This window comes from Oncorhynchus masou, chromosome 7 (genome assembly GCF_036934945.1).
Source record: "Oncorhynchus masou masou isolate Uvic2021 chromosome 7, UVic_Omas_1.1, whole genome shotgun sequence".
In the NCBI taxonomy this organism is placed as follows: Eukaryota; Metazoa; Chordata; class Actinopteri; order Salmoniformes; family Salmonidae; genus Oncorhynchus; species Oncorhynchus masou.
The window spans coordinates 571800-581799 of record NC_088218.1 but is presented as its reverse complement, the minus strand read 5'-3'; the positions used below and the strand labels follow the sequence as shown (position 1 = coordinate 581799).

Genomic DNA, 10000 nt, shown 5'->3' with positions numbered 1-10000 from the left:
GAACAAGAGTCTAGATGTAGGACAAGAGTCTAGATGTAGGACAAGAGTCTAGATGTAGGACAAGAGTCTAGATGTACAACAAGAGTCTAGATGTAGAACAAGAGTCTAGATGTACGACAAGAGTCTAGATGTACGACAAGAGTCTAGATGTACGACAAGAGTCTAGATGTACGACAAGAGTCTAGATGTACGACAAGAGTCTAGATGTAGGACAAGAGTCTAGATGTAGAACAAGAGTCTAGATGTAGAACAAGAGTCTAGATGTAGGACAAGAGTCTAGATGTAGGACAAGAGTCTAGATGTAGAATAAGTGGCGGTGAGGTTCTCACATCTGCTCCTGTCAGTCTGTCCTTCATCTTCTGAGCTCTGCGTTCGATGTCCAGAGCCACGGAGTCCCGGATGGCACCAAGAGCAGGCATGGGTCCGATCACCTCTTCATCCTCCTCTTCATCACCGCTGGAGGGTTCTGCTGTGTAGCCCGGTGGCAGGGCTGGCAGAGGGAAATCATCCTCACCATCATCATCATCTTCATCAGAGGCCGGTCTGTGAAATCCTGGGGGTAAGGCTGGTCCCAATACACCTGGCCTAAGGTAGTTAGAAAAAGACAATCAATCAACACAAACCAATAAATACATTTAGACACAAGTTATTTGAAAATGCATACATGACTGACAGCATTTAATATGTCTGTTTAAAGCAGAGAGAACTAGCTGACATATCATTTAATGTCTGTTTAAAGCAGAGAGAACTAGCTGACAAATCATTTAATATGTCTGTTTAAAGCAGAGAGAACTAGCTGACATATCATTTAATATGTCTATTTAAAGCAGGGGGAACTAGCTGACATTTCATTTAATATGTCTATTTAAAGCAGAGAGAACTAGCTGACATATCATTTAATATGTCTGTTTAAAGCAGAGGAACTAGCTGACATATCATTTAATATGTCTATTTAAAGCAGGGGGAACTAGCTGACATATCATTTAATATGTCTGTTTAAAGCAGAGAGAACTAGTTGTGTTGTCTTGGTTACCTCTCTGGTGAAGCCTGTGGCTTTGAGAACCCAGGAGGAAGAGCTGGTCCGAAGAAACCATCATCATCATCGTCATCATCCTCAAGCCTTCTACTCACCGCCTCTTCCACCCTGTGCTGTTTTCTACAGAATGATGCAGACAGTTCAGTTCTGGCAGTTTACATGCGCTTTCCTTCAAAAACAATAAATAAACGTGTTTGATGTTTGTTTGAAATGTCGAAGTGAGTCTAAATGTGTTACTCTGCGGTGGATCCATCCCTGGTCGTCCCGCTGCCGTGACCGTGTCTGCTGCTCGTCTTGCTTCGTCTCTTGATCACCTCCTCCTCCTCTTGGCCGAAGTCATCCTCCGAGCTGGAGAGCAACTCCGGTTTGTATCCTGGAGGCAGCGCAGGACCTGCAACTATTGGAGAAGACAGCACATCCTCGGTCGGAAAATACCAAAAACAGACACTAACTTTTTCGATTTAACAATACAGTATAAAGCAGAAAGATAACTAAAGGCATGAATATGACAGCATAGTATCTGATGACACGAGTCATTGCCAAAAATAATGTGGATTTAAACCACTACTAACTTTACTCACATCCTTCCTCGTCATCAGAATTATCATTGCTGCTTTTTCTGAACGACGGTGGTAAGGCAGGTCCGATTAAATCATCGTCTGACATGATTATCGATTATTAATAAGCTATTTTTTACAACAATAAACACCTTGACGAGAACGAAAAAAACGACACCGAAACCCGAAAAATATACTCTGACCTCTACCACCGGAAGTAAACAATATCGACATCCAATCAACAAGCGGAATTCATATGTCACATGATCATTTCCGCACAAGGAGGAAACCGAGTTGGTCGCGTCGCAGTTGCTTGTTGTTGTTTCTCACTTGTCGTTTGACATGGTTTGACGAAGCAAGTTGTTTTTCGGGAACAAGCTAATACTATCATGGGGAAGAAAGATAGGGAGATCGGGGTGAGTATCTAGATGTTCCCGGAAATGGAATGTTATTCCAGCTCATGTTGCTGTTCAGTCGGTGTTGTGATGGCAATTATAGCATGATGCTGAAGCATGGGAGACAGACATGCATGCATTCTGTGTAACAGTACCGAACCATTGTACCTAGCTAATACCTATAGTAGTTAGCAAGTACCTATAGCATATTATAGTATAGTAGTAGTATAGTAGCTAGCAAGTACCTATAGCATATTATAGTATAGTAGTAGTATAGTAGCTAGCAAGTACCTATAGTATAGCAGTAGTATAGTAGCTAGCAAGTACCTATAGCATAGTATAGTAGCTAGCAAGTACCTATAGCATAGTATAGTAGTAAGCAAGTACCTATAGTATAGCAGTATTGTAGCTAGCATAGCATAGTATAGTAGCTAGCAAGTACCTATAGCATAGTACAGCAGTAGTATAGTAGCTAGCAAGTACTTTTAGCATGGTAGTAGCTATAGCAGCAGTATAGTAGCTAGCAGTACCTATAGCATAGTATAGCAGTACCTATAGTATAGCAGTAGTATAGCAGCTAGCTAGTATAGTAGCAAGTACCTATAGCATAGTATAGCAGTAGTATAGTAGCTACAAGTACCTATAGCATAGTATAGCAGCTGTATAGTTGCTAGCAAGTACCTAGCATAGTATAGCAGCAGTATAGTAGCTAGCAAGTACCTATAGCATAGTATAGCAGCAGTATTGTAGCTAGCAAGTACCTATAGCATAGTATAGTAGCTAGCAGTACCTATAGCATAGTATAGCAGCAGTATTGTAGCTAGCAAGTACCTATAGCATAGTATAGCAGCAGTATAGTAGCTAGCAAGTACCATAGTATAGCAGCAGTATGGTAGCTAGCAAGTACCTATAGCAGCAGTATAGTAGCTAGCAAGTACCTATAGCATAGTATAGCAGTAGTATAGTAGCTAGCAAGTACCTATAGCATAGTATAGCAGCAGTATAGTAGCTAGCAAGTACCTATAGCATAGTATAGCAGTAGTATAGTAGCTAGCAAGTACCTATAGTATAGAATAGCAGTAGTATAGCAGCTAGCAAGTACCTATAGTATAGCAGTAGTATAGTAGTGAGCAAGTACATATAGCAGTAGTATATAATAGCTAGCTAATACCTGTAGTAGTAGTATAGTAGTAGCTAGCTAGTATAACTATAGCATAGTAAAGCAGTAATATAGTAGCTAGCAAGTACCTATAACATAGTAGTAGTATAGTAGCTAGTAAGTAGTAGTAGTAGTAGTATAGTAGTACCTATAGCATAGTATAGCAAGTATAGTAGCTAGCCCTATAACATAGTAGTAGTATAGTAGCTAGTAGTAGTATAGTAGTAGTATAGTAGCTAACAAGTGGTAGTAGTAGTAGTAGTAGTAGTAGTACCTGTATAGTAGTAGTATAGTAGCTAGCAAGTACCTGTACTATAGTATAGTGGTATAGTAGTAGTAGTATAGTAGCTAGCAAGTACCTATAGTATAGTGGTAGTAGTAGTAGTAGTAGTATAGTAGCTAGCACCTGTAGTATAGTAGTAGTAGTAGTAGTAGTAGTAGTAGTATAGTAGCGAGCAAGTACCTGTAGTATAGTAGTAGTAGTAGTAGTATAGTAGCTAGCAAGTACCTGTAGTAGTAGTAGTAGTAGTAGTAGTAGTAGTAGTAGTATAGTAGTAGTAGTAGTAGTATAGTAGCTAGCAGGAAGTAGTATAGTAGTAGTAGTAGTAGTAATAGTAGTAGTAGTATAGTAGTATAGTAGCTAGCAAGTACCTGTAGTATAGTAGTAGTAGTAGTAGTAGTTGTATAGTAGCTAGAAAAACAAACTAACTTCAAGATACTGCAGACTGCCTTAGTCTGGAGACCCGACGTAGGGCAGACATGAGCGTTTGGATCAGGGACGTTCCCACTAACGACCTCTACATCGCCAGTATGTTGAATAAAATGACATCTGACTGTACTTTGCGGTATGTCTGTGCGGTGTTTTGTTTGTTTTACAGGTAGGAATGTGAGACAATATATCCACAGGAAAGTAGAATGAAATCAACTTTTCAAAGTGCTGGTAGAGCATTCAGATGTCTGTCACCTGAAACATGAGGAGTGTCCTCCTCAGCCTGTAGTGTCCCTGCCAGCATAGTGTCCCCGCCAGCATAGTGTCCCCGCCAGCATAGTGTCCCCGCCAGCATAGTGTCCCCGCCAGCGTAGTGTCCCCACCAGCGTAGTGTCCAACGTCCTCCTCAGCCTGAAGTGTCCCCGCCAGCATAGTGTCCCCGCCAGCATAGTGTCCCACCAGCGTCCTCTATTGTCCCAGCCTGTAGTGTCCCTGCCAAGCCTAGTGTCCCCACCAGCGTGTCCTCAGCCTGTAGTGTCCCCGCCAGCGTAGTGTCCCCGCCAGCGTAGTGTCCAACGTCCTCCTCAGCCTGAAGTGTCCCCGCCAGCATAGTGTCCCCGCCAGCATAGTGTCCCACCAGCGTCCCCGCCAGCATAGTGTCCCACCAGCGTAGTGTCCCACCAGCGTATTGTCACCGCCAGCATAGTGTCCCACCAGCGTCCCCGCCAGCATAGTGTCCCCGCCAGCGTAGTGTCCCACCAGCCTAGTGTCCCTACCAGCGTAGTGTCCCTACCAGCGTAGTGTCCCTACCAGCGTAGTGTCCCAGCAGCGTAGTGTCCCCGCCTCCCTGCCAGCATAGTGTCCCACCAGCGTAGTGTCCCACCAGCGTCCCTACCAGCGTAGTGTCCCACCAGCGTATTGTCCCTACCAGCGTAGTGTCCCAGCAGCGTAGTGTCCCCGCCAGCGTAGTGTCCCTGCCAGCATAGTGTCCCACCAGCCTGTAGTGTCCCACCAGCATAGTGTCCCACCAGCGTCCCTGCCTGTCCCAGCGTAGTGTCCCTGCCAGCATAGTGTCCCACCAGCGTCCCTGCCAGCCTAGTGTCCCACCAGCGTAGTGTCCCTGCCAGCATAGTGTCCCACCAGCGTAGTGTCCCTGCCAGCATAGTGTCCCCCAGCCTGTAGTGTCCCCGCCAGCGTAGTGTCCCCGCCAGCATAGTGTCCCCGCCAGCGTAGTGTCCCCGCCAGCCTGTAGTGTCCCTGCCAGCGTAGTGTCCCTACCAGCGTCCTCAGCCGTAGTGTCCCTGCCAGCGTAGTGTCCAACGTCCTCCTCAGCCTGTAGTGTCCCTGCCAGCGTAGTGTCCCGTGCTCCTCTGCCTGTAGTGTCCCACCAGCGTAGTGTCCCCGCCAGCGTAGTGTCCTACCAGCGTAGTGTCCAACGTCCTCCTCAGCCTGAAGTGTCCCTGCCAGCGTAGTGTCCAACGTGCCTCCTCAGCCTGAAGTGTCCCTGCCAGCGTAGTGTCCAACGTCCTCCTCAGCCTGAAGTGTCCCTGCCAGCGTAGTGTCCAACGTCCTCCTCAGCCTGAAGTGTCCCTACCAGCGTAGTGTCCAACGTCCTCCTCAGCCTGAAGTGTCCCTGCCAGCGTAGTGTCCAACGTCCTCCTCAGCCTGTAGTGTCCCCGCCAGCATAGTGTCCCCGCCAGCATAGTGTCCCCGCCAGCATAGTGTCCCCGCCAGCGTAGTGTCCCCAGCAGCGTAGTGTCCCCGCCAGCGTAGTGTCCCCGCCAGCGTAGTGTCCCCGCCAGCGTAGTGTCCCTCCAGCTTAGTGTCCAACGTCCTCAGCCTGTAGTGTCCCCAGCAGCGTAGTGTCCAACGTCATCAGCCTGTAGTGTCCCCACCAGCGTAGTGTCCAACGTCCTCAGCCTGTAGTGTCCCCAGCAGCGTAGTGTCCCCACCAGCGTAGTGTCCCCACCAGCGTAGTGTCCAACGTCCTCAGCCTGTAGTGTCCCCACCAGCGTAGTGTCCAACGTCCTCAGCTTGTAGTGTCCCCGCCAGTGTAGTGTCCAACGTCCTCAGCCTGAAGTGTCCCACCAGTGTTGTGTCCAACGTCCTCAGCCTGTAGTGTCCCACCAGCGTAGTGTCCAACGTCCTCAGCCTGTAGTGTCCCCACCAGCGTAGTGTCCAACGTCCTCAGCCTGTAGTGTCCCCACCAGCGTAGTGTCCAATGTCCTCAGCCTGTAGTGTCCCACCAGCGTAGTGTCCAATGTCCTCAGCCTGTAGTGTCCCACCAGCGTAGTGTCCAACGTCCTCAGCCTGTAGTGTCCCCGCCAGCGTAGTGTCTAACGTCCTCAGCCTGAAGTGTCCCCACCAGCGTAGTGTCCAATGTCCTCAGCCTGTAGTGTCCCACCAGCGTAGTGTCCAACGTCCTCAGCCTGTAGTGTCCCACCAGCGTAGTGTCCAACGTCCTCAGCCTGTAGTGTCCCCACCAGCGTAGTGTCCAACGTCCTCAGCCTGTAGTGTCCCCACCAGCGTAGTGTCCAACGTCCTCAGCCTGTAGTGTCCCCACCAGCGTAGTGTCCAACGTCCTCAGCCTGTAGTGTCCCCACCAGCGTAGTGTCCAACGTCCTCAGCCTGTAGTGTCCCCACCAGCGTAGTGTCCCCACCAGCGTAGTGTCCAACGTCCTCAGCCTGTCGTGTCCCCACCAGCGTAGTGTCCAACGTCCTCAGCCTGTAGTGTCCCCACCAGCGTAGTGTCCCCACCAGCGTAGTGTCCAACGTCCTCAGCCTGTAGTGTCCCCACCAGCGTAGTGTCCCCACCAGCGTAGTGTCCAACGTCCTCAGCCTGTAGTGTCCCCACCCGCGTAGTGTCCTCCTCAGCCTGTAGTGTCCCCACCAGTGTAGTGTCCAACGTCCTCAGCCTGTAGTGTCCAACGTCCTCAGCCTGTAGTGTCCCCACCAGTGTAGTGTCCAACGTCCTCAGCCTGTAGTGTCCCCACCAGTGTAGTGTCCCCACCAGCGTAGTGTCCCCGCCAGCGTAGTGTCCCCGCCAGCGTAGTGTCCCCACCAGCGTAGTGTCCAACGTCCTCAGCCTGTAGTGTCCCCACCAGTGTAGTGTCCAATGTCCTCAGCCTGTAGTGTCCCCACCAGCGTAGTGTCCAACGTCCTCAACCTGTAGTGTCCCCACCAGCGTAGTGTCCAATGTCCTCAGCCTGTAGTGTCCCACCAGCGTAGTGTCCAACGTCCTCAGCCTGTAGTGTCCCACCAGCGTAGTGTCCAACGTCCTCAGCCTGTAGTGTCCAACGTCCTCAGCCTGTAGTGTCCCCACCAGCGTAGTGTCCAACGTCCTCCTCAGCCTGTAATGTCCCCACCAGCGTAGTGTCCAACGTCCTCCTCAGCCTGTAATGTCCCCACCAGCGTAGTGTCCAACGTCCTCAGCCTGTAGTGTCCCCACCAGCGTAGTGTCCATGTCCTCAGCTTGTAGTGTCCCTGCCAGCGTAGTGTCCCCGCCAGCGTAGTGTCCAACGTCCTCAGCCTGTAGTGTCCCACCAGCGTAGTGTCCAACGTCCTCAACCTGTAGTGTCCCCACCAGCGTAGTGTCCAACGTCCTCAGCCTGTAGTGTCCCCACCAGCGTAGTGTCCAACGTCCTCAGCCTGTAGTGTCCCTGCCAGCGTAGTGTCCCTGCCAGCGTAGTGTCCAACGTCCTCAGCCTAGTGTTTTACATGGCTCCAACTGGTATGATGCTTCAGGAGGCTGGTCAGGTGTTGCTAGTTTACAAGGCAGAGGCGGTCCTCAATTCGCCCAATCAGGAGGCTGGTCAGGGGTTGCTCGTTAACAAGGCAGAGGCGGTCCTCAATTCGCCCAATCAGGAGGCTGGTCAGGGGTTTCTTGTTAACTCTTGATACTCCCCATCCCGGATCCGGGATCGTGACTAAAGCCTCAGGCTCATTAGCATAACGCAACGTTAACGATTTCTGAAAATCGCAAATAAAATGAAAATAATGCGCCTGCTCTCAAGCTTAGCCTTTTCTTAACAACACTGTCATCTCAGATTTTCAAAATATGCTTTTGAACCATAGCAATTCACTAATTTGTGTAAGAGTATGCAAAGCTAGCTTAGCATTTTGAGTAGCATTTAGCACGCAACATTTACACGAAAACCAGATAACCAAATAAATAAAATCATTTACCTTTGAAGAGCTTCGGATGTTTTCAATGAGGAGACTCTCAGTTACATAGCAAATGTTCAGTTTTTCCTGAAAGAATCTTTGTGTAGGAGAAATCGCTCCGTTTTGTACATCACATTTGGCTACCGAAACGAAAATTCAGTCACCAACAACTTCAAACTTTTTCCGAATTAACTCCATAATATCGACCGAAACATGGCAAACGTTGTTTGGAATCAATCCTTAAGGTGTTTTTTCACATCTCTTCATTGATATATCGTTCGTGGAAGCCTGCTTTCTTCTCTGAATTCCATGGAAAAATACTTGCAGCTGAGGTTTGCTCACCAATTTCGGCGCAGGACACCGGGCGGACACCTGGTAAATGTGGTCTCTTATGGTCAATCTTCCAATGATATGCCTACAAATACGTCACAATGCTGCAGACACCTTGGGGAAACGACAGAAAGGGCAGACTTACTCCTCTCGCATTCACAGCCATATAAGGAGACAATGGAAAACGGAGCCTCAAAAATCCTGCTGATTTCCTGGATGCCGTTTCATCTTGGTTTTGCCTGTAGCTCACGTTCTAGGGCACGCACAGAGAATATCTTTGCAGTTCTGGAAACGTCAGAGTGTTTTCTTTCCAAAGCTATCAATTATATGCATAGTCGAGCATCTTTTTGTGACAAAATATTGCGCTTAAAACGGGCACGTCTTTTTATCCAAAAATGAAATAGCGCCCCCAGAGTTTCAAGAGTTAACAAGGCAGAGGCGGTCCTCAATTCGCCCAATCGGGAGGAAGTTGTACTTGCTAAGCAAAGCAGTGTGACGTCCTTGACACAGAACCATGTAAGAGGGTCATCGTAAATAATAATAATGTGTTCTTAACTGACTTGCCAAGTTACATAAACGTTACATAAAGGTTCCATTATAAATCATGTAATCACGAGCTCGGCATGCGCGCATCTATTTTCGTCTCGTGTCGTCAGGTTGATAGAAACCAGGACTTTGAAATTGTTGTTGTAATTCTACTTTCCTGTAAAAGTGTTGTCTCACGTTCCCGAACACCAAAAGGGCCGACCGCGCAGACAACTGGTAAATTAAAATATCAATTCATTCAACATCCTGACTTCGATAGGTTGGGAGGGCAAACTTTCCTGATCCAAATACTAATTTCTGCCTGAGTTAGAATTCAATGGAATTCAACGTCTGGTCAACAGGCAGTCAGCTGTCTGTGTCTGACACTAGCACTTTCTGAGAATAGAAATCACTGGGATTTAAATCGTATTTTTAATGGTAGGGACCCTACAGTGAGAGCTGATTTCAGAACAATCCTGTCTCTCTCTTCCTCCTTCATGTCTCTCTCTCTTCCTCCCTTCCTGTCTCTGTCTCTCTTCCTCCTTCCTGTCTCTCTCTCTTCCTCCCTTCCTGTCTCTGTCTCTCTTCCTCCCTCCCTGTCTCTGTCTCTCTTCCTCCTCGCTGTCTCTCTCTCTTCCTCCTCGCTGTCTCTGTCTCTCTTCCTCCTTCCTGTCTCTGTCTCTCTTCCTCCTTCCTGTCTCTGTCTCTCTTCCTCCTTCCTGTCTCTGTCTCTCTTCCTCCCTTCCTGTCTCTGTCTGTCTGTCTGTCTTCAGAGAGGAAGTCTTCTAAGAAGCGTGTGTATGACGAAGAGGAGGATGAGGAGGAGGCGATGGGCAGTGAGTCCCAGGAGGCCGTCCCTGCAGCGGCCGGTAAAACGGTGGATGAGTCTGCCATCCAGCTGGACGAGTACGGGGCTAAAGACTACCGGCTGCAGATGTTGCTGAAGAACGACCACGGATCACGACCTCTCTGGGTGGTGAGACTGACAGATTACATCACCGACCTCTCTGGGTGGTGAGACTGACAGATTACATCACCGACCTCTCTGGGTGGTGAGACTGACAGATTACATCACCGACCTCTCTGGGTGGTGAGACTGACAGATTACATCACCGACCTCTCTGG

The 10000-nt window shown here is 48.6% G+C and overlaps 2 protein-coding genes across 3 annotated transcripts in view; one reads left to right on the top strand and one right to left on the bottom strand.

Annotated features, from left to right (window-relative positions):
• The window catches only part of LOC135543113 (GPALPP motifs-containing protein 1-like), a 146747-nt gene extending 144950 nt beyond the window's left edge, over positions 1-1797 (bottom strand). Inside the window, exons 1-4 of the mRNA XM_064970188.1 lie at positions 1618-1797; positions 1274-1433; positions 1034-1156; positions 330-585 (exon numbers count right to left, since the gene is read on the bottom strand). Coding sequence (XP_064826260.1) covers positions 330-585; positions 1034-1156; positions 1274-1433; positions 1618-1702 — 624 coding nt within the window. The 5' untranslated portion in view covers positions 1703-1797. The remainder of the gene's footprint in view (positions 1-329; positions 586-1033; positions 1157-1273; positions 1434-1617) is intronic.
• Positions 1798-1915: 118 nt separating this feature from the next.
• LOC135543112 (general transcription and DNA repair factor IIH helicase subunit XPB) overlaps positions 1916-10000 on the top strand; it is an 83334-nt gene continuing 75249 nt past the window's right edge. For both annotated transcript variants that reach the window (XM_064970187.1, XM_064970186.1), the window contains exons 1-2: positions 1916-2009; positions 9649-9851. In XM_064970187.1, the coding sequence (XP_064826259.1) occupies positions 9705-9851 (147 nt within the window). In that variant the 5' untranslated portion in view covers positions 1916-2009; positions 9649-9704. The remainder of the gene's footprint in view (positions 2010-9648; positions 9852-10000) is intronic.